The 24,685-nt window shown below is 41.0% G+C and overlaps 4 gene segments (V, D, J or C); 2 read left to right on the top strand and 2 right to left on the bottom strand.

Annotated features, from left to right (window-relative positions):
• Positions 1-551: 551 nt before the first annotated feature.
• LOC115354121 (Ig kappa chain V-III region VH-like) lies at positions 552-2,822 on the bottom strand. The segment is given in 5 exon segments: positions 552-684; positions 1,267-1,337; positions 1,891-2,178; positions 2,271-2,471; positions 2,656-2,822. Coding segments are annotated over 4 exon segments (435 nt in total).
• Positions 2,823-15,892: 13,070 nt separating this feature from the next.
• Positions 15,893-16,362, bottom strand: LOC115354488 (immunoglobulin lambda variable 3-25-like). The segment is given in 2 exon segments: positions 15,893-16,218; positions 16,311-16,362. Coding segments are annotated over 2 exon segments (378 nt in total).
• Positions 16,363-16,715: 353 nt separating this feature from the next.
• LOC115354487 (Ig lambda-3 chain C region-like) lies at positions 16,716-18,340 on the top strand. The segment is given in 3 exon segments: positions 16,716-16,727; positions 16,987-17,092; positions 18,018-18,340. Coding segments are annotated over 3 exon segments (441 nt in total).
• A 3,302-nt stretch (positions 18,341-21,642) lies between these two features.
• LOC115354128 (Ig lambda-1 chain C region-like) lies at positions 21,643-24,543 on the top strand. The segment is given in 2 exon segments: positions 21,643-21,701; positions 24,088-24,543. A coding segment is annotated over 1 exon segment (312 nt).
• The last annotated feature ends 142 nt before the right edge of the window (positions 24,544-24,685 follow it).

Genomic DNA, 24,685 nt, shown 5'->3' with positions numbered 1-24,685 from the left:
TTTCTTAATTCCTTTATTATTAGAGTTACCAACTCAACAATAGCAAGGTCATATCTACACTCAGGATTCTACTGCATTAATGTTTCATAACAAATGGATTGTTTTTTAGTTGATTTCAAATTACTAAGAAGGGTCAAACACCACCCATACGCTCATGAAAAGTTCAGCTTAAAGTTGGAAAAGTGTTTCTCAGTGTGTTTCAGTATCACGTAGAGTCAGTGTGTGTTCATGCTTGATGACACTTGTGTGCCAGGGCCAGAGTGCTGTGTTCAGTGGGCCAGTTATCCACATCACAGTCTCTTCCCTCAGCCTCAGCACCTGCAGCAGGCCATTTTCAATGCACACAAACTCAGGGAGGTTTTTGTACGACTCGAAATCACCGTGTGAACGCTCCACCATGAGCACCAAGACAGTAGTAATCTCCAGCATCTTCAGCCTGAACACCACTGATGGTTAAGGTGTAGCTTGAACCAGATCTACTGCCACTGAATCTGGATGGAGTTCCTGAGTTTAGACGTGATGCTCGGTATATCAGAAGTTTTAGAGCCTGTCCGGGTTTCTGAAGGTACCAGCTGAGATCAGCACCGATATTTGAACTTCCTGTGGCGCTGATGGACACAGTCCCTCCAAGACTCACAGACTTGGATTTGTCAGGCTGAGTCAGAAAGTTGTTGGCAGAAGACTCTGAAATAAAATGTGAAAATTTAGTCTTGACAACAAATACTTCATAGCAAAAAAACACAGAGCAGCAGTTCAGATTAACTGAGCAATATTAGATAGATGTTGAAATTTTCTCACCCTGACTCAGGAAACCCAACATGACAAGCAGAGCTACTGGCAACATCGTCCTGATGCAGTTTTAGGTGTGAGTGCATGAAAACAGTTCAGATTCACTGAGACCTACAGTGAGCATTTAAACTCTGCTGAGCACTGATGCATCAAAGTCATGCAAAATCCATGGGAAGAAAGCAAACACACCTGTTCTTGTGAAACAGAAAGGAAGAAGAGGTGTGGTTGGAGTGAGAGCCCATCCCTCCCTGGAATTTGTTGATCTTTTAAATATCCAATACTAAAAATTTTTCCTTGCTGTTCTACTTTTTCTCTTTTCTTTTTCTCCATTCTTGTCCATGTTACTGTATGCCCATAATATGATTCAGTGTGTCCCCTGCTGGCCATGGTGTAACTCACCATAAAAATTAGTCATAGATTTCATTACAATTTATTGAAAATAATTAGAAATGTGTGTTCTGGTGTAACTGGGCTGACCCTCGGCCACAGGTGGACCAGCATCTCCAGATGGCCAGTCGTCCTCTGAGCTGCGTCTTTAGCTTCTCTCCCTGCAGACAGACCAGGGTGGCTCAGCCTGAGGCCAAGCAGCAAACCTCCCCACACAGCCTCAGCTCATCAACTTACATCAACTGGACATGAAGGAAACATAGCGTGTTTATCTCTGTTTTGCTTTTTCTGCTACTTTAAGTGGAAACGTGCAGTGGGAATATGGGCCCTGACTGATAAATATTACAGACAATTTTACCTCAGGGGCAAAATCAACAATGGAACAAAATTCCATTGTGTGATTTTCATGAAAGTAGGCTAAGTGTCTTCTGTTGCATTATGAGGTTGATGTGCTAAATGGTTGTGGATTAGGAAATGTGTCTGTAATAAAGGTTTATACTGAGAGAAATAAAATAGTGATGCTTGTTGAGGCTGCAGGTCAGGCTCAGCTCTGTGTTCAGTGGTCTGTGTCAGAGTCTCTTCCCCTTCAGCAGCTGCAGTCACTTCCTGCTCTAACAAGTCAGTGTCTATGCAGTCTGACTGAGGGAGGTTTTTGTACAGCCCTTTATCACTGTGTGAACAGATCATCATCATCTGCCGCAGGCATACCCTTACAGTGATAAACTGCTGCATCTTCAGCCTGGACTCCACTGATGGTCAAAGTGAAGTCAGTCCCGCTTCCACTGCCACTGAACCGAGCTGGTGTTCCTGATTCACGTGTTTTCACATATTTTATTACGAGCTTTGGAGCCTCTCCAGATTTCTGTTGATACCAGTAAAGCCCCTCATCTCCATCATCAAATGTGAAAACTGTTGTGTTGGTTCTACAGGACAGAGTGACAGTGGATCCTGGAGTAAATGTCACCACTGGAGGCTGAGTCACAGTCATCTGACTGCTGGATCCTGCAGACAAAAACAAAAGCTTCATTTATCAGCACAAATCAATGACAGAAAACACAGTCCAGCATGGCTGATATTTTGCTAAGTGAATCAACCTGTGAAGCAGCAGCAGGCCAGCGTCCAGATGAAGATGCTGATGAGAGTCATGCTGTTTGTGCTTTGTGCTGTGTTGAGTGACACATGTGAGTCCTGCAGTGTTGAACTCACACGACTATAAACCTTCTCAGTTCACTGGAGGATCAGCTGACCATGCAAAGCCTTCTCTCTATGGAAATCATCTGTCTGCTCTCCACAGACTCAAGGCAATGAGGAACACAAAATCAGCAGGAAATACTGTTTGGATGCACACCATCAACACACTTACTGGATAAAAATAAAAATACTTGCTGAGGAAATATTTTGAATTCACAATTTACTAAATTCATAAACTTTCAAACTGACCTTTACTTGAAATGTTTAATTCCAACAGAAAATACTCACTTTTTATTATTAAATATTTGTCATAGTCCTCCAGTCAAATGTGACAAGTCTGTGTCTATTTCCTAATTCCTTTATTTGTTATGCCCTCTGCCGCATAGCTTGTCTTGTCTGTGTGTTTGTGCATGCTTGATTGCAGGATTGAGGCCTGGTGTGCAGGGGCTGGGTCTCCAGCCTGCTCAGCTGCCTGCCATTAACTAATCAACTCTGCACTACAAGAGCCTGCCTCTTACAAGATTGTTGACTCAGTAAACACTAGCTATGTTTACATGGACACAAATAATCGGAATAAAGGCCAAATCAGGTTAAAAATGCTTCATGTAAACACGTCAATCGGAAGACTGTGATCCGATACGGTCCATTCGGAAGGAAATTTCATTCCGAAAGAGAGAGGTGGTTTATGCCGATCATTATTCCGAACGGCGTCCATGTACACATCCATTCGGATCCTGTCTTCCCGGTTGGGGTAAAATTATCTCCACTGCGCATGTGTGTTACGTCAGCGTGATGCGTTTCTGCCTTTGCGGCAGCCGGTCGTTTTTCGACAAGCAGCAAACGGTCCAAAAGGTCCATATTAAAAAAAAAAAAAACCTACATAAACAGACACTGTGCCAGAGGGGAGGAAAATAAAATGTGAGAGGCACAAAGAGTGAACGAGCTGAGGACGTGCAGACAACGCGGCGTTTGTTTACAACACAGGCGGAAGTACAGATTCTTCTTCTACTACTATTTCCAGAAAATTAGACGACTCCGCGCATGCCCAAATGATTGATTGTAATCAAACGCTTGGTGCATGTATACGCACGTCATGATCGGATCATTTTATTTAGTGTACATGTAAACAGTGGATTTGGAATTTCCGATCAACCAAGGTTTAGATCGGATTGGAGAAATTTTGCGCATGTAAACATAGCTAGTGTCAGTCACTTTCAAGCGAGTTATTTTGCCTGTCTGTTATATGTTCTGCTTCAAGAGTAACTTCTCCATTTTCTGTCACGGATCCAGCTCCTCCCCGGCCTCCAGCACCAGTCCTGAATCTACTCTGCCACCCAGCCGGTTCAGCCAGCCAAGCCCTCAATCCAGCCCTCACCTGGAACCCCGTCATTCTGCAATCAAGTCACCACTCATCCAGGACTCATCCTGCACCCAATTAGTAATAAACATTCTTTGAACGGTTCAGCTGCCTCACTTCTCATTTCTCTGCCTTGAGTCCACCATTCCTAACCTGTTAGATTATTATTAGAGTCACCCACTCAAATATAACAAGTTCAAATCTGCACTTACCCACCACACATTCCTTCTTCATCCATTTTAGGATTCTACTGCTTAAATATTTCATAACAAATGGTTTCTATATACTAAGAAAGGTCAAACCCCACCCACACGCTCATGAAAAGTTGAGTTTGATCGGGGAAGTTGGAAAGTGTCTTTCAGTTTCATGTAGAGTCAGTGTGTGTTCATGCTTGATGACACTTGTGTGCCAGGGCCAGAGTGCTGTGTTCAGTGGACCAGTTATCCACATCACAGTCTCTTCCCTAAGCCTCAGCACCTGCAGCAGGCCGTTTTCAATGCACACAAACTGAGGGAGGTTTTTGTACGACTCGAAATCACCGTGTGAACACTCCACCACCATGAGCACCAAAACAGTAGTAATCTCCAGCATCTTCAGCCTGAACACCACTGATGGTTAAGGTGTAGCTGGAACCAGATCTACTGCCACTGAATCTGGATGGAGTTCCTGAGTTTAGAGTTGATGCATAATATATAAGAAGTTTTGGAGCCTCTCCAGGTTTCTGAAGGTACCAGCTGAGATCAGTACCGATATTTGAACTCCCTGTGGCGCTGATGGACACAGTCCCTCCAAGACTCACAGACTTGGATTTGTCAGGCTGAGTCAGAAAGTTGTTGGCAGAAGACTCTGAAATAAAATGTGAAAATTTAGTCTCAACAACAAATATTTCATCACCAACAACACAGAGCAGCAGTTCATATTAACTGAGTAATATTAGATAGAAGTTGAAATTTTCTCACCCTGACTCAGGAAAGCCAACATGACAAGCAGAGCTACTGGCAACATCATCCTGATGCAGTTTTAGGTGTGACTGCATGAAAACAGTTCAGATTCACTGAGACCTACAGTGAGCATTTAAACTCTGCTGAGTACTGATGCATCAAAGTCATGCAAAATCCATCGGAAGGAAGCAAACACACCTGTTCTTGTGAAACAGAAAAGGAAGAAGAGGTGTGGTGGAGTGAGAGCCCATCCCTCCCTGGAATTTGTTGATCTTTCAAATATTGCATATTCAAATTTCCCCTTGCTGTTTTACTTTTTCTCTTTTTTTTTTTCTTGTTCTCCATTCTTGTCTAGGTTACTGTAAACCCATAACCTAATTCAGTGCGCCCCCTACTGGCCATAACCTTATTTTACTTAAAGGCCCCATGGCCTGAAAAATGAAATTTTCGTTTTTTTGCGTGATAGGAAGGTCTTAGGGCCACATAAATTCTGTCCCATGCATTTCACCTATGATAAATGGAGAAGTGCACACAGCCCGTTTTTTGTTATCTGACGTCAGTGACTCTGCCGACAGCCCGCCTTCCCTCCCCAGACAGGTAACCAACTCTCAAGCCTGCAAACTCACCAACAAGCTACCAAGCCAGCGAAATTAGCCAGTAGCCCTCCTCTCCCCGGGCAACAAGTTCACAACATATTTAACAAGCATAACTTACCATTCTGAAACATCTTGTAATAAACGGATTTGAGGTGGTTTGGTTTCTCCTGCTGTCTGTGGTTCGGGATTGTACGGTCATATAACATCATGCTCATGGTCCCAGTTTCATGGGTCCCGCAGGGTTTTAGTCCAAATTTGCTCGTCTGTTGGGCTCATTTCAGCGCCAACTGTTTTATCAACCCAACACAATCAAATCAACCCAAGCTTTATTGTCCTCTAGCTGCACATACACTAGTAGTGCACACAAAATGAGATAGCGTCTCTCACTTGGGATCCCCGAGTGATGGGTAAAGCCAGCCTAGCGTGGATCCTAGCTCTCGTCCCCCTCCTTTGTTTACGCAGGGCTCTCAAGTCTCACGCATTGGGCGTGAGACACACGCATTTCAACCTGTTCACACACTCACACGCCACATCTTGTATTTCTCACGCAGAGAAATTACCAGGATAACGCCCACCAAGTTGCGCCGTTATTTTTTTTTTTATATATATAACAGTGGTAGGGCCCTATAATTTCCGCGATCACAGAATCACGGATGGAATTGCGGAATTAGCTAAATAAAACGGAAACCGAGTCCAAAAGGCAAAGAATTTCTAGGATACAGCAGCGCACTGACATTGATTGTGTAACAAAGCGAAGAGTTGCTACTGTGCTCTATTTTCTACGGTGGCCGAGACGTGCAAACCAACATTACAAAATGTGAAACACTTTTACAAAGTTTGAGACAAATTTACATTTTGGAAAACATGTTTACATATCACAAAACAAAATTACATTACCAAAACACTTTTACCAGTCCCGAAACAAATTTACGTTTCGGAAAACAAATTAACAAGACGCGAAACACTTTTACAAGTGCTGAAACAAATTTACAAATTACACAAACCGGAAAGGGAATGTATTGAATTGGATTGAATCCTACATAAAGCACCCGCCCCCTGGCCAATCAGCTGTTTGCCAAAACGTGGCCTGCCCAATCATTGAGGATCCCATTACCGCGTGAAAGGATTTCCCTGGACCGATCAAACCCGTTAGATTTTGCCGCTGACCCTCTGTATGAGAGAGAGGCTGTAATACTAATGTGAAGCAGCTTCAGCCTGGCTAACAGCTGCCTGCTATACAGAGCTGACACTCTGTAGGAGAGATCATTAAAGGAAATTTGATAATTAAAAGTATTTTTAGAGGCGTTTCACGACATTTTAGGGACATTTAAAATGACACAATTAATTAGCTCTAAATATTTTAGGGGGGCAAATTATTCCTGTGTGAGAGAATGGGCCTGATTGGCAGCTGAGGGGAATTACACCTGGGGGAATTCACTTCTACCTGTCATACACACAACACATCTGTGCAGTGCAGTGAGTTCATAGGTTTCAGTGTCAGATATGGACTTGAGCTGTTGATGTGTAACTTGCGCATTTACACCGTCGGCAATTCGTTGCCAAGCATTCTGCCTTCTCTTCGCGGCAGCCGCGGTGTTCGATTTAGTGTGTAGATGTTGTTTTTCCTCCTCATACTTTTCCAGTATAATACGCTGCTCCTCCGCCGTGACATACGCTGTGCGTTTCTCCTTGTCGCCCCTTATACGTGCGCGTTCACGGCTCTTTATGAGGCAAACCTGGATCGAGTAAGCGAGTTGATAACCAGCGTCGTGATACCGGTTATCCCTGAACACCATGATCTCAATTAGTGTAGCCGGATAGGTCTGTGAAATCCAGGGAAAACTAAGCTTGCTTCATGATACAGGCCTCTGGTCCACGAAGTTCCAATCTGATGGCCCTCATTACGGAGTTTATGGGGGAGTAATGCTTCCTGCGGTAGTAGGCTACCCGGCTTCATTCAGGTTGGTTTTCACGGACCTCAAGCTGATGTGTACACCATGCACACTAGACATAAAGTCCACAATAACCGCATACGAGTGCCCCTCGTTAAAATACTGGATGCGCTGTTGCAGCATATTTGGCTCCTCTGCCTGCTCTGTGTCGCTAACAAATATCCCTATGCCCATCTTGGGTCACCAACACAACAAATGACGACAAAAACCAAAATTGACCGGGCACTTTTTCACTTCCGTGTCAAGTCCGTGTCAATCAGGGCTTTGGTACATTCCCTTTCCGGTTTGTGTAATTTGTAAATTTGTTTCAGCACTTGTAAAAGTGTTTCGCGTCTTGTTAAGTTGTTTTCCGAAACGTAAATATGTTTCAGGACTGGTAAAAGTGTTTTGGTAATGCAATTTTGTTTTGTGATATGTAAACATGTTTTCCAATATGTAAATTTGTCTCAAACTTTGTAAAAGTGTTTCATATTTTGTAATGTTGTTTTGCACTTCTCGGCCACCGTAATTTTCACTGGCTAACAGCAGCATACTGGCTTAGCTTGTCTATTCAGAGAAGAGGTTTCACTTCGGCTTATTTTTCAATCTATGTTATCACATGCATACTACTGCTCATTCATTGGTAGCTGAATTGTTAGGTCTGTTTGATAAGTAATTTACATTGTTAACCCCTCCTCGTCCCCCCCGCCCGTAGGCATAGTATGTCCACATAAAAGCAGAGTGCCTCATTTCTTGCAGCATGCTTTACCCTGATGTTTAGTAAAGTCTCTCGGCCGTAGGTTATGCAACCTGAGCGTGTGGGTTAAGCAAAACATTTATAACATTCACTCTCGCTGATCCCTGGAGGGGCCGCTGCGTCCATGCGCGTCTCCATCACCACAGCAATACAGTCCCGGCTTCGTCTGTGGTTCGGGATCGGAGACAGGCTCAAGTACGTACGGTTGTATAACATCACGCTCGGCGGTAGCCAAGACAATGTTACATAAGATGATAACTCGCTTTCGACAAGTTTTCGAATAGTTGCTGTATCTTGTTGGCTCCGTTTTTCTCTCCTATATTGTTTACGTCCCAAACAGTCAGCCAATCAGTGGAGAGGGGCTGATTCTCTCTTCTGATCGGCTAAACGAACCGTGCTGCCAGAGCTCCAGGATAAAGGCAAGAGAAAGGAGCTGTAAAACTATATTTAGCAGACCACAAGTACTCAAAACCACAAATACATCTTGGGTTATCACCAGTTAAAATAAAACCCTGGAAAAGTGTACACCATGGGGCCTTTAAGAGGCTAAACTCACCATAAAAAATAGTGGGAAAAAAAAAGTGGAAACACATGTAGTGGGAATATGGGCCCTGACTGATAAATATTACAGACAATTTTACCTCAGAGGCAAAATCAACAATGGAACAGAATTTGCATTGTGTGATTTTCATGACGGGTCATTCCATGTCAGATCATCAGAATTTTCATACATTTGCCACCATGACCTCAGGAATTTCTAAGAAAATCTCACATCTGATATATCTGAAATGAACAAATCCCTAATTTCAGCTATTTTTGACCAAAATTGAATTTTTGATGAATTTTTAAAGTTAGGTACTGGCATTTGAGTTTGGTCAGTTTTCGGAGAACTTCGATTGACGACTTGCATTTTGGTACACCTTTCTTGTGCTGTGACTTCATTAATTTTCGTCCTAGAGTAATGAAAAGTCGTATATTTATTAAATGAAAGGTGCTAAATCAGATTTTGTTGTTGCTTTCTGTCGAAAATATAAGCTTTTGGAGCTACTGAGGACCAAACGTTGATTTTTTTCAGGCTGTACCTTATTGGGACCACTCTCTTAGAACCAAAATATGTCACAAGGTTAGATCTAGCATGTTTAAATTATTTATTTCCACCCCTAAAACTAAAATAATTAGAAAGCATGTCTGGATTAAGATTAAAATATTAATGCCAGAAATAGTTCATTTTTTACTGATATTTTGAGTTTGTCTCTAGATAGATATCTATTTTATTTTATTTATTTATTTATTTATTTTTTTTTTTTTTTGCATTTTAAGTTGCATTATTTTGTGGCATAGTTTCATTTCATTTTCTTATTTTATTTAAAGGGGACAGTGTACAGCTCAAACATATACTGTACGTCACTATTTGATGCCATATCTTGCTTTGTTTTTTGTTGACACTACAATAAATATGTTTTTTGAAGAATAGTTTGATGTAGTTGGATTATTCAAGGTATTTCTTCTAGTTTTAGAGCTTCTTTTGAGTTTCTAGTTCTTGTAAAGCTACTTTGATGGACTGTAGTGGAAATAGAACAGTGAGTACAGAAATTTAGTCAGAGGATTATTGCTTTTAATAGTATTATTTAAAACATATGTACATGCTGAGGTCTCAACACTGTACGTTAAATTTCAAAGGAGCATAAGAGAGAAAGAGGGAGGTACAGTCGTGCCAGACAGCAATTTTTTCCAGCAATTCCAGCAATTCCTCTCTGAAATTTGCTGTTTATCCTACCAAAAACCTACCAATCATCTCTGTATGCAAAAACTCACAATACACTCAGGTAAAGATAATCTGATACTACTTTTGGTTGTGTCATTTTTCATCACTGGTTTTATTTTATTTTTTTTTCTGTTAGTCATATGTCACTACTCCTTCATGATAGTTTCTGACTTCAAACAGCCATCGCTTCACGCTGTGGCATTGTTAAAGGCCCAGGCCAGTGATTTTGAATTTTTTGCCCAAATGTATGACAGTATGCCCATATTTAATATTGCAACCAACCTTTGTTTCATATAGAAGAAGATGACATCAAGGTAAATTACTGTCTGGTCTTCCAGATCAGAGCTGGAGAGGACCGAATGCTGTGGAACTCCTCAGAGCTTTTACCTGACAACGCCACGCTGGAAACTGACCTACAACATCGACTGAGAGTTAAATATTCATTTCTTGTTATCAGAAAACTCAGAGTCAGACTCGGGCCATTACAGAAAGGATTGTTGGAGAGATGGACAAGTTACACTGCAAAGGAATCTCACCCTCTTCGTCTGTGGCACGGTGACTTCTGTGGGCTATCGAATGGTCTCACAACTGCAGTGTAACAAGGAGAAGAGTGGTGAGAACATTCATTGGTTTTATACAAAAAGAGACTGGTCAAATGCATCATACATAGGAGATCAATACACACAGACTCGGTTTGCTGAAACTGGCCCCTTTCTCGATGTTCGCACGTTAAATGGTGGTGTTTTTAGTTGTTTGGTTCTGGAAGGTGAGCGATGTGTCCGTGGTCAGCGCATTTATGTTGATTTTACAGGAGCAATATTACTTGGTTCCGTGAGAGAGAGTGTATCGCTCCCTTGTTTTGACAATGACCCTAACACGACAGAGATAACTTGGATTATTGGAGGAAATAATTCCCTAACATCACTTAATCCCAATCACCCTGTGGCCAGTCAGAGTCAGATGTACATGATGGATGGACGAAGGTCTGGAAATTACTCCCTTATCATTCCCTCTCTAACTGTGGACCACACAGAAAAGTACACCTGCAGGAAGAATCCTTCAAATCAGCTGATAGCTGATTATGGGTTACTGGTCTGTCCCAAATTTCATCCTGTCACAGTTTTCTTCTCACAGGGAGAGTCTGCTGTCCTCAAGTGTAACACTGAAACTCGTGAATTCAGATATAGCAACACTGTGTGGTTCAGACTGGTTCAGACTGACTGCTGAACGAGAATATCAGCTTCTTTTCGACACTCGTTATGGTATCGTGTCATTCCTCTGGATCTGGAAGGTAAATTAAACACATCGATGCTTCCCTCCTCACTCATCCTCTCTAATCTCTCCCAGATGGACAGTGGGGAATATCTGTGTGCTGTTATTATTGAGCCTCATCTTGTGTGTGTATCAGGGACCAAGACCTTGTTGACCTTTGTGGACTCTGACATGTATGGAATCGGCTCCACTTTCTACACAGTGCGGTCTGCTGTATTGAGCAGTGGTCTGCTGGGGATGATCTGCGCCGTGATCGCAGTGAACGTCAGCATCTGCAGAAGAAACCAGGAACACAACCAAGGAGACAACAAGTAGTTTAAAGAGTTGCCCTTTACACCAGGCATTACCGTGCATCTCATATCTTGTTTCCTGGATTATATTATCATTTGAGACTAAAGTAACGCTTTGCAATAGCAGAAACAGCAGTGGTAGTTGCAGAATTTCTTTCGATTCTATTGTTGTTATATGTGTATTTTAGTATAAACATTTAAATTATATTTCTGTTTGCCTGACATTGGATTTCCTCTCTGGATGTTTTAAGTCTTTTAAATCTGATAGTAAACTCTCTCTATCACATCCACTAATGTTCTGATAATCCATTTTTGATAAGTATGTTAGAAAAAGAGAGCATCTCTTCTTCTCCTCTCTTGTACGTTACAAACCATAGGGTTTGCCCTCCTGTTTGATTTGTGTTGCGTGGTTGATCTGTGTGTAAAACAAGCCCAAATGCATCTGGAAGCAGCTCTGCAGGTGGACTGAGTGACTGAAACTTCATCACATGCATTTCCACCTGGATGCCAAACCTGCCTTTCATCTATCCAGAGACAGTCTGATCACCCAAGATGTTAATGTTGGGTTTAAAGGAGATGGAAGTGTTAAAGTGAGAGAAATAGATTATGTAGAGGCTGTTAGTATGTTATATTTTGTAGTCTTTGTTGCATAAATTGGCTTCCTTGAAATCAAAAATGTCTTTTTAAAGAGAGATCGTCCACATCAATAATGTCAGCGCTGTAAATAACTGCCAATAGTGTACTCATAAAATGGCTTAATGTATTTGACTTTGCACAAATCATTCAAAATATTTTTCAAACCCTGCTGTTCAGAAGTATTTACATCATGGCAGGGCTGCAGAAGTGTGAATATTGCTGGAAACTGAATATTGTCTTGTTGTCAAGTTTGATGGTTAAAACAGGAGGAAGGGGAGAAGTGAGAGAAATAGATGATGTAGGAGCTTCACAAACAACAATAACCTGAAGTTGTTTTATCTGTCTTCCTCCCCTAATTGTTAATGTAATGAAACAACAGATTAAATGTGTTTGGTGGTTCATTTCAGGGCTCAGTGCTCGTCTATTTGGGATCATTTACTATAGTCAGCTGTAAATGGAATGCTTCAGCTTAAGCAAATAAAGAAATCAATTTCAAACCAAAATAATTTGTTTCAGTGTGTTGATTTTTCCAATAGAAATATGTTTAATGATCTCACAGATGGATACAACACACATGCAGGTGTGCACTCATGTTTGCTCCATGTTTGTGCTCCTTCTGCACACAAACACAGAGGAGATCTGAAGAGGAGAAATGAAAGTGATGGATTTCAAACGCTAAAAAATGTATAACTCTGTTGCATTTGATAGCTGCTTTGGTTATTATTAAATATTGTTTTATTTCAGAAGGCCTATTAATTAACACTAGCCTATGTACTGTCCACAACTCAGTGTTGTCAAACACTTTTGAAATTACACATTAAATTTCTGCGTGATTCAAATATAATACAGTACAGTAGCTCTGCAGCCATTTGTGGCTCTTGGTCAGAAGTCATCTGGCTTTTGATACAAACTGGTTTCAACAAGAACACAAAATAATTAAGTTCAGAATTACAACTAAAATTCTCTCTTTCTGTCTCTTTCTCTGTGTCACACACACACACACACACACACACACACACACAGCTACACACACACACACAGACACACACACACACATACACACACACACACACACACACACACACACACACACACAGCTACACACACACACACACACACACACACGCACACACACACACACACGCACACACACACACACACACACACACACACAAAACTTATTTTCCACAGGCAAGCAAATAAATTTTCATGCAAATTTTAGTTTTTAGATTTCCAGTGTTTCCATTCACATTTTCTTTTTTCGAAATTCAGAATTTTAAATAAACACCATAACTTTGGAGAGTAATTCCTGTAGGGGACATGAAAAAATTGCTGTCTGGCACGACTGTACCTCCCTCTTTCTCTCTTACGCTCCTTTGAATCTTGCTGTACAGTGCTGAGCCCTCAGCATGTTCATATGTTTTAAATAATGGTATTACAGTTTTTTTCGATTGCTTACACACTAAGAACATACACTTAAACCAATGTGACAAAACTTGAAGTCATTGGAACTAAACCTTAAACACAGCGTGGCCGTACCTTAGACACATGTGCTGCTTTAAACTGTGTTTGCAATTCTACAACACACTTCCTCCTTAACACTAGACACTATTTCATACAGAAGACACCTCGCTCAAAAATGAAAGCATGTGGTTACCATTGGGAAAACACTTATGTTCAAAATACAAAACACATCGGGTAATTAGAAAACCCGAGACACACATGTGAAAGCACTTACTTAGAAAACTGAACACCAATCAGTCAGGGCCTAAGCACTACAAACAGGCCCCATGTCAGCCATGTTGAGTACTTTGCGTGGAGGCGGTGAGAGAAAGAGGCACAGGAAGACATCGTATGCGATGTGGATGAGATTTTGTAGCTGTACGTAGTTTGATTTTGTTATATTGTTTTATTTTTGCTTTACATACTATGCATGTATGTTTATTTATGTTTGTCAAAAGGCTCTTACCATGACAAAACCTTTCAAACATGCAGCAAAAGCACATTTTGTCAGCGCCCAATGCAACTAATCCAGCCACTCACTCACTTCATATTCAACACCAAAATGCAACATACCCTTTTCAGTCTGAGCAGGTTCAACCTCACTTTTTCTTGTGTGTATGCAGTCATATTTTTTTTTTGACAATTTGCATAGTTACATATTGTAAAGCAAGTAGCAAAAGCCAATATTTCCCTCAAACAACTCAACTTCTGCCCAAATGAGTAGATTCCTTCAGTCAGCTCTACTGTACTGTAACACAGCTGACAGCAGAATACAAAATACAGCTGTCAGTTTGAACAAGGTTCTCCTGTGAGCTACACATTCAAATGTGAACTTACAGTAAAGAACTGCATCCACACTCAGAAAGACTTTGAAGTGAAATTTTTACTGTATTTATGGCAAAAACTGAAATACTGTAATTCACATACAGTATTACACAGAAAAACTCAAAGGAGTTGAAAAAAATACAGAATACAATTTATAGGCCCCTTTTTTTTTAGGTGCATACTGATTGATTGGTGAATGGTGATTTGTGGAAAGGGTAGTGATGCAGGTGCACTAGTGATTTCACAGTGATGCAGGTGCAAAAGAGTGTGAAAAATGTGTGAATCCAATGAAAAGGTATGAACACATTTGCAAAAGAAAACTTCTGCTGTGGTTTGGAGGTGAAGATGATGGCAAAGTGGATCCCAGTTTCATTATACTGGAAAAGGTGATTGAAAAAAAACTGTACTGTAAAGTACAGTATACTCTATACTGTATTCAGTTTTGAGTTTACACCTTTCTTATTTATTTTATTTTTTGGTTATTTTGCAAACAGTTGTTACTGTGAAAAATGTGCTTAATTTCTATTTTGAGCTTTGCAGAATTCTTTTTGAAGAAATAAATGAAAAGCAGTAAAAACTGCAGTGTTTCGTGTTACGTATATTGTTGTGTTGCTTGCTGCTGTGAAAGTGTGTTCATATTATAGAAATGTGTATCCTTTTGTTATCAGAGTTGCATTTTGACAAAGGATTTTTAAGTTTTGATGACTGAGTTTCAGTTTGCCATAAATGTGTATGGTTTATTTCCAGGTGTTGTGTCTTATTTGCGTTGTGTTTAGAGTTTTGGCACAGTGAGCAAAGCATTTGTAAAATGAGTTCAAGCAATCAAAAAAAACTGTAAAAGCAATAATCCTCTGACCAAATTTCCTTGCTCACTGTTCTATTTCCACTACAGTCCATCAAAGTAGCTTCACAAGAACTAGAAACTCAAAAGAAGCTCTAAAACTAAAAACCTTGAATAATCCAACTACATCAAACTATTCTTCAAAAAACAGATTTATTGTAGTGTCAACAAAAAACAAAGCAAGATATGGGATCAAATAGTGACATACTGTATATGTTTGAGCTGTAAAATGAAACTATGCCACAAAATAATGCAACTTAAAATGCACAACCCTTATTTAAATTATAAAGTGTAACTGTGGGCCTATCAAACTCAAAGTACAAATAGCCTGCTTTAAAAAATAGATATCTATCTAGAGACAAACTCAAAATATCAGTAAAATATAAACTATTTCTGACATTAATAATGACAAACTTTTTGAAAGACTAAAAAACTCAGTATTTGCTCCTCCTGTGGTCTGTCCTCTCTCTCCCTCACTGTCCTGCACTCGCTTGAGCTTGTAAACAATCATTCGCTATTAGCTCAAACAGTGAGCTGAAAGAGGCAGGTTTTGGACCAAGCAGGGGAAAATATCGCTTTTCATATGACAACCTTGTCATTTTTATAGAATTGTGCTCAGTCATTTTGAAACGATCTTACATATTTGTGGTAATACACTGGTGATGCTTGTTGAGGCTGCAGGTCAGACTGAGCTCTGTGTTCAGTGGTCTGTGTCAGAGTCTCTTCCCCTTCAGCAGCTGCAGTCACTTCCTGCTCTAACAAGTCAGTGTCTATGCAGTCTGACTGAGGGAGGTTTTTGTACGGCTCTCTATCACTGTGTGAACACTGGGCCATCATGGTAACTCTGACAGTAATAAACTGCTGCATCTTCAGCCTGCGCTCCACTGATGGTCAAAGCAGCATTAACACCATCTCCACTGCCAGTGAATCGAGAGGGAATACCACTAGCAGTCTTTCGGCCAAAGTAGATCAGGAGTTTGGGAGCTTCTCCAGATTTCTTCTGATACCAGCCTATTCCAAAATCTCCATCTGACCAAGTATAAGCCTTTGGGTTGACTTTACAAGACAGGGTGACAGTGGATCCTGGAGTAAATGTCACCACTGGAGGCTGAGTCACAGTCACCTGACTGCTGGATCCTGCAGACAAAAACAAAAGCTTCATTTATCAGCACAAATCATTGACAGAAAACACAGTCCAGCATGGCTGATATTTTGCTGAGTGAATCAACCTGTGAAGCAGCAGCAGGCCAGCGTCCAGATGAAGATGCTGATGAGAGTCATGCTGCTTGTGCTTTGTGCTGTGTTGACTGACACATGCGAGTCCCGTAGTGTTGAACTCACAGGACTATAAACCTTCTCAGTTCACTGGAGGATCAGCTGACCATGCAAAGCCTCCTCTCTATGGAAATCATCTGTCTGCTCTCCACAGACTCAAGGCAATGTGGGACACAAAATAAGCTGGAAATACTACTTGGATACACACCATCTATACACTTATTGGATTATAAAAAATACTTGTTTCAGAAATATTTGGAAATCAGTATTTACTGCTCGGGATCAAAGTGGAGTGCACTGTGGTTTGTATGATATACCTTTTAATCTGTGGTTGGTTTCCATGGGCATATTTTACAAACATGATTATTAAGGTATTGGAATAGACGATCTTTTTTGTATATATATTTTGGCTTCAAGTAATTAACTTATTGTTATAACTAATTAAAAACTGTGATGAAAAAAGTTTTCATGGGTAAAACCTTCATTGTAATTTCTCTGTAATTCATACAAAATTGAAGCAAATTGTATTAATTTTTCTTGTTTCATCACATAATTTGAAAAAGCATCAATCAACATTTATGTATCTATTATTCATTTTGCAGTTTTGTTGTGACACAGTAGAGTTTTTAGTTGGACAGATTCTTGTTTCATGTGCAGGAGGTTTTTGTACGGCCTCTTAATGACTTTGTATCACTGTGGTGGACTTTTGGTGGAGGAACCAAACTCATCGTTGACTGTAAGTACCTGATATTTCTACAAAAAATACTACAATGATTTTTAACAAATTGTGTATGAAAATGGAAAGAAAAATATGATTTCACTTTTTGCTCGATATCATTTATCATAGTCACATTATTAACTATTTTTTGAGGATTTATGTGTGAAAGCTGAAGTCAGTGTGAGAAAAAAAATTCTCCAAGGCCGTTTAAAAAAAAACTTAGACTTTCACAAAAAATCCTCCCTTTTAAAATATACTTTATTTATAATGGGGATTGCTTTAAAGTATTTCCAGCCACTTTCAATCTTTATCAGTTGAATTGAGATTTCATAATTTTTCATCTATGCTGATATAAAAGCAATGTTGATAATTAATAGTTTCATAAATGCAATTAAAATAGATAAACTCAATTAAACGTTATTTCAGTCCATTAGAGCCTCTGATATATTGTCACGTTTCATTAATTGTACATGTGGTGAGAAGGAAGTGAAAGAGACAGAGATGAAACTTTTAACTGCATTAACCGATAATTCTTTCACTTCTTGTATTTGCAGGGAAGAGTTATGGATTGGCAGATGTTTTCAAACAAATGGCTTTATGTCAGTAATAATAGTCATCAACAAATTCCCTTGATTGTATCTCCATTTTCCCACAGTTAATGCAGGGATCAGTTAATGGAGTGGCAGACTTAAAACAGATGTGTTGATGTCATTATTAATGTTTTTCACTGATGAATTTACTTGATTATATTTACGTTTAAATCCTTTCATTGTTTCTGTCAATGCAGTTACAGTGAGTGAAACTGTAAAACAAACTGCATTGTTTTAATTTCCAAAATGATAAGCTGCTGTACCATTTGTTGTTTCTGTGGCCTCCCTCTCATTTGGGTGCCACTGGTCTCTCCCTCTCCTCTCCACCTCTCCTCTCTCTGTCTCTCCTCCAGTGGGTGTGGTGCGGCCCAGCCTGACCGTCCTCCCCCCCTCCAGAGGGGAGCTGCAGCAGGGCAAAGCCACACTGCTGTGTCTGGCCAACGGGGGCTCCCCCTCAGCCTGGAGGCTGGGCTGGAAGGTGGGGGGCCGCAGCAGCTCCTCAGGGGTGTCAGACAGCCTGGAGGTCCTGGGGAGGGACGGCCACTACAGCTGGAGCAGCACCCTGAGCCTCTCTGCAGACCAGTGGAGGAAGGCGGGCTCCGTGAGCTGTGAGGCCAGTCTGGATGGCCAGAGCCCTGTCACTCAAACCCTGGACCCGGACCGCTGCTCCCAGTAGAGCTTCATCAACGCTTCTTATCCAAATGCTGTTTCTTTGCTTCAACTGACTTCACTCAGCTTCAGTGTGTGAATGTCACTTTTACACATTCAAACAAAAATACATCAATGTCATCCTTTTTCAGAGCTGTATTTGAAATGTTTGTTTGCTTTCATAAAACATTTGTCACACAATAATAACCATGAAAATAAAAGAGTGGATTGTAGTGAGTTGTTGTCTGTATATGTCATTATTATTAATTTATTAGAAACACCACTTTGGTAGTCCCAGTATCATATCTACTCTTCCCCAGCTTTCCTTCAACATCCAAGTCAGTAATACTGTCTATTTGCATATTAAGTGAAAAATATGTTTAAACTTATTTGTTTCATTTTACATGAAAACACTTTAAGATACTATGAAACATCAGCACAAAACCTGTTCAACATCTGCCTCTGGAGTCGAAGATGAGTCAAACCTCACCAATGCTTTCATGAGAAGTTTAGTTTTGCAGAGGATGTTCCAGTTGCATGTTCAAAATGTGTGCTTCAGTGTGTTTCAGTATCACGTAGAGTCAGTGTGTGTTCATGCTTGATGACACTTGTGTGCCAGGGCCAGAGTGCTGTGCTCAGTGGACCAGTTCTCCACATCACAGTCTCTTCCCTCAGCCTCAGCACCTGCAGCAGGCCGTTTTCAATGCACACAAACTGAGGGAGGTTTTTGTACGACTCAAAATCACCGTGTGAACACTCCACCACCATGAGCACCAAGACAGTAGTAATCTCCAGCATCTTCAGCCTGAACACCACTGATGGTTAAGGTGTAGCTGGAACCAGATCTACTGCCTCTGAATCTGGATGGAGTTCCTGAGTTTAGAGTTGATGCATAATATATCAGAAGTTTGGGAGCCTGTCCGGGTTTCTGAAGGTACCAGCTGAGATCAGCACCGATATTTGAACTCCCTGTGGCGCTGATGGACACAGTCCCTCCGAGACTCACAGACTTGGATTTGTCAGGCTGAGTCAGAAAGCCAGCATGACAAGCAGAGCTACTGGCAACATCATCCTGATGCAGTTTTAGGTGTGAGTGCATGAAAAGACTTCAGATTCACTGAGACCTACAGTGAGCATTTAAACTCTGTGGAGCACTGATGCATCAAAGTCATGCAAAATCCATGGGAAGAAAGCAAACACACCTGTTCTTGTGAAACAGAAAAGGAAGAAGAGGTGTGTTGGAGTGAGAGCTCATCCCTCCCTGGATTTTGTTGATCTTTTGAATATTAAATTTTTCCCTTGCTGTTCTACTTTTTCTCTTTTCTTTTTTCTTGTTCTTCATTCTTGTCCATGTTACTGTATGCCCATAACCTGACTCAGTGCGTCCCCTGCTGGCAATCCCCCAGTTTTATTCGTGGGGCTAAACTCACCATAAAAGATCAAATTTCGTCATGAATTACTGAAAATGATTAGAAATGTGTGTTCTGGTGTAACCGGGCTGACCCTCAGCCACAGGTGGACCAGACGCTCCAGATGGCCAGTCGTCCTCTGAGCTCCGTCTTTAGCTTCTCTCCCTGCAGACAGACCAGGGCGGCTCAGCCTGAGGCCAAGCAGCAAACCTCTCCACACAGCCTCAGCTCATCAACTTACATCAATTGGATGGACATGAAGGAACCAAAGTGTGTTTATCAAAGTAGAGGCTCAGCCATTTCTCTCTTTTGCTTTTTCTGCTACTGGAAGTGGAAACATGTGCAGTGGGAATATGGGCCCTGACTGATAAATATTACAGACAATTTTACCTCAGAGGAAAACTCAGCAATGCATCATGATTCACATTGTGTGATTTTCATGATAATAAATGATTCAATCCACATTTTGACTGTGAGTAGGCCTGTCATAACCTAGAGAGAACTGTGACTCCAATATGGGATGTTTTCAGTGACATTTTGCCTTCTGTTGCATTATGAGGTTGATGTGCTAAATGGTTGTAGATTAGGAAATGTGTCTGTAACAAAGTTTTATACTGAGGGAAATAAAATGGTGATGCTTGTTGAGGTTGCAGGTTGTCAGTAGTCAGGTTGAGAACCGCTGCTGCTGAAATGATCAGGAGTGTCTGATGCACTTGTACTTATTTTATAAAACAGCATTTTGGGAGTCTGTCCATGTTTCAGCAGGTACCAACCAACTCAGATCATCATCAACTCCTGAACTGGCTGTACAGCTCAGAGAGACAGTTTCTCCCAGACCAACAGACTTGGATACAGGGGACTGAGTCACAACTTTACTGCCACTGGATCCTGTAGAAAATCAGATATTATTTTAGGGTGACGTATTTGAAGTAGTCCAACATGAAACTTCAAACCAAAGAGAGCTTGGTTTCCACTTTAACAGTGAACATTTCATGAAAGGAGTTCCCATCATCTCACCTGGCAGTCGGAGCAGCAGCGCAGTTACCAGAGGAATCAGTAGCATCATCATTATTTTGATCACAGAGAATGGCACAGTCTTGGCTCAGTGGCAGGTCTTAAACTGTTCTGGGAGCAGTGATGCACAGCAGCCATTCAAAACACCTCCTTCATTGTCAAACAGAAACCTGTGTGTTTGTGTGTGTGTGTGTGTGTGTGTGTGTGTGTGTGTGAGGAGGGAAGATGTTGGAGAGACTCCAAGGGGAATGATTTGTCCCTTTACATGTCAGTCAGTCACCAGTTAAACATTCATTAGCACAGCAGCTGACATCAGTTCACCTGCAGAGACACATGTTTGGTTTTGATTTCAGAGAAAACTGCTCACTGCAAAACAGGCTTCTTTATTTTGTATGGATTTTTTCTGGTTGATGGTTAAATTTGAAGAAGCAACAAACAGCTGGTTCAGTTATGTTGCCTCAATCAAGTTGAATTTGTGGTTTGTGTATTACTAATATCACGCATGTGTGCGTCACATATAGATTTGAAGTGCTTATTGTTTTGTGGAAGTTTGTTTTGTGCAATATGTTCACCAGTCTTAAACATTGCAGTGTACTGTGGGGTTAACAGAGTACATTTCAATAAACTAAGGCTCTTTCATTTAAATTAACCAAAAGATTTACTGATATGAGCAGAGTTATGATGGAAATAAAAGTAATCCAGTGTGCATACTCTGTTATTTTATCGGAATGGTTTCAAATTTTTACAGTCGATACAAACCTCACGTTTTTTTTTTAATTAATTTATTCATTTCGTTTACTCTATTAGTGTATTCAGGTGGTGTTTGTCAGTGTTGTGTTTCATGGGTAGGTCACATATGGGTGCTGTGTGTTCACTGTTGTGTGAAGGAGGTTTTTGTACGACGGCTTAACCAGCTTTTATCACTGTGGTACACGTTTGGTGGTGGGACCAAACTCATCCTAAACAGTAAGTCTGAATTATTTTCTAATCTTTAAAAACTGGACAGAATAGGAAATTTCTGACAGCTGAGTAATGAATTATTACTGGTAAAATGTTTAAAAGTTCAAATAAAATCAGTTAAAAGTGAAACTGAGATGTTAAAATGAAACTTTAAACTTAAATTTTAAAATTAAATTCATGTAATTACTCATACACATATGTTGAATTCACATTAAAATTTATTTTTAATTAATAATACAGTAGTTAATGAGAGTTCATATTCATTATGTCTCATAATAATAGAAGCTATATTGTTCTGGAATTTGTATTAAAAGGGAAAATGTAAAATACACAATTATTATTGATAAGGTAAAAAATAATGTGATAGATATTGATAATACATTTTTTAAATAACTGTAACTGTAACTGAGAATTAAACCTTTAATGGAGACAAAACACATCAGATTATGTTACTGCATTTCAGTCATCCAGTGGATTGTGTAAATTATTGCAATTTAATGCAGATAATCTTTAATCTGTGATGGATTACATGAAGATAAATGACTCCCCTCACCTATAGGTACATTGTACATAGTGTGGTGTTTATCTTGTCATTTAACTTTTACACGTCCTTTCTATATAGTAGATGTTAAACCAGTGGCGAGCGGTGACGTTTTTGTGTAGTCATGCTATGGTACCAATTTCATGCGATCGCCCGTGAGGGCGCAAGCTCGAAAATTTTTGGATATTTATTTATTAATAAAAACGCATAATATGGTTTTTAACTATTCTATATCAACTCGACAACTCGATTTTGATAGACACGCGTGCGTATTTTGCCCCAATGTTACCAACAACAATGTGTTGCAATTTACAGTGTAAATGAAAGCGGAAATTATTAGAACGGACGGATGATGCAGTAATAGTTAGATTTTTTCAGATTTCGGACACAGCCTGTGGCTGTGTCCGAAATCACTCCCTAACCACTATATAGTGCACTATATAGTGATTACGCCATTTTGTAGGGGTGTCCGAATGTCTAGTGATTATTTATGTTCACTATATAGTCCACTAGATGTATCCCACAATCCACCGCAAAATGTAGTGGACATCATAGATATCTATGGTGGACATCCGATGGTCACTAACCAGGCAATATATCCCGTCATGCATTGCGGAACGGCGCCGAACAACGGGCGAAGTCGTGTCCGAAACGGTCCACTATTGAGTTCACTATATAGTCCACTACATTGAATTCCCTATATAGTGAGTAGGGAGTAGTGAGTGAGTGAGTGATTTCGGACACAGCCACAGAGTCAAGCAAATGACACATGAACATGCTCGCACTGTGACCAATAAGATGCTGGAATTTACCACGAGATGGGAACTATTCGGACGTGCCACGGGGTGAAAACACACAGCAATGTCAGCAGCTAGCCTGCAAACACACAGCAATGTCTCCAGCTAGCCTGCATCGTCAATGAAATGACACACAGACATGCCCAGCTGCCCATCAGGCTACGCACCAAAGTGATAAACGTCAGAGAACACCTCTTTTTCACAACACCTGCAATAGCCTAAATCGATGAAACATGCCAGGTTACTCAATTGAAGTTGTATTTTCACCCCTTTTGAGTGGCACGATGCAGATGAAAGAACAAACTAATGTTAGCGTTCCCGTGCTAGCTAGCCAGCTAACCACGTTAACGGTAGCTAGCTGTCCAGTGAATGACTTGCTGTTGCCGCTTAACATTTCAAGCGAGCTTGCTACGTAGCTACTCGTGTTGCGCATGCGTCTTCTGAAAAGCTGATTCGCAGGCAGCTTATTTTCCATTCAAAACGCCCACGTACAGAAACACCGGCTACAAAACTACTGTCAATACTCGTATCACAGAGCGCATGCGCGCGACAAGCTGTCAACTTTCCAGCATTTCGCTAGCAGAATGAGATAAATACGTGTATATAGGCAGCGGTTTGCAACCAAAATGATAGAAATAAGGTATATTATAAAAGGACACACTAGGAGACCAACATTTTAAAGATTTTAATTGAAGGGCTTGGGCATGCGCTGCATTAATAGCTTATTATGACCGCACGCCCCTGTGTTAAACTCATGCTTGGGTTATGTTTCCCAACTTTTCCAAGAATGTGTTTCATTTTTAAAATAACAACAATAATGCTGGATTTTGTTTTTTTTCGATCAGTTTAAATATCTGAAGTTGCACAGTATCTTCCTAAACTGACAATCAGCATCTTATGATGGATTATTTGTAAACCTCTCCATGCCAGTCTACCATGTACACAGTGAGCATACTGCAGGTTAAACTGTGTGATCTGTCCTGTCACATATGCAGCTGTGTGTTGTCCAGTAGAAGTGACTCTCCTCCTTGTGTCTGTCTGCTCTCCCCTCCAGCTGGCCCCATGGTCAGACCCTCAGTCTCTCTGCTCCCCCCCTCCTCTGAGCAGACCTCTGGGGGCTCGGCCACGCTGGCCTGCCTGTTGACCGGCTACTCTCCTCAGGGAGCCGTGGTGAGCTGGGAGGTGGACGGCACAGAGGTGACAGAGGGGGTCCTGACCAGCTCGGAGGAGGAGAAGAGCGGACGCTACAGCAGCAGCAGCACCCTGACCCTGAGCCGGGACCGCTGGCTGCAGGGAGAACTGTACTCCTGCAGAGTCGCCCATCATCAGCACACCCAGAGCCAGTCCCTCCGCAGGAGCCAGTGTGAGGGCTAGAGTGGCTGGATGAAGCCCGGAGCAGGAGGAAGGACACTCCTCCTGCTCTCATCAAAATCTGTTTGAATGTCAGAGTCACTTCAAGCTTTGTGTGATGGAGAACACGACTGTATAGTGTTGGAGAGCAGCAGCTTGGAGAGGAGTGTGTGTAGCAGCTAGACGTTACATATTTTTAGTAATATACTGGTGATGCTGGTTGAGGCTGCAGGTCAGACTCAGCTCTGTGTTCAGTGGCCTGTGTCAGAGTCTCTTCCCCTTCAGCAGCTGCAGTCACTTCC

The sequence above is a fragment of the Myripristis murdjan genome, chromosome 22, assembly GCF_902150065.1.
Source record: "Myripristis murdjan chromosome 22, fMyrMur1.1, whole genome shotgun sequence".
Classification (NCBI taxonomy): domain Eukaryota; kingdom Metazoa; phylum Chordata; class Actinopteri; order Holocentriformes; family Holocentridae; genus Myripristis; species Myripristis murdjan.
This window is presented reverse-complemented; position numbering and strand designations above follow the sequence as displayed.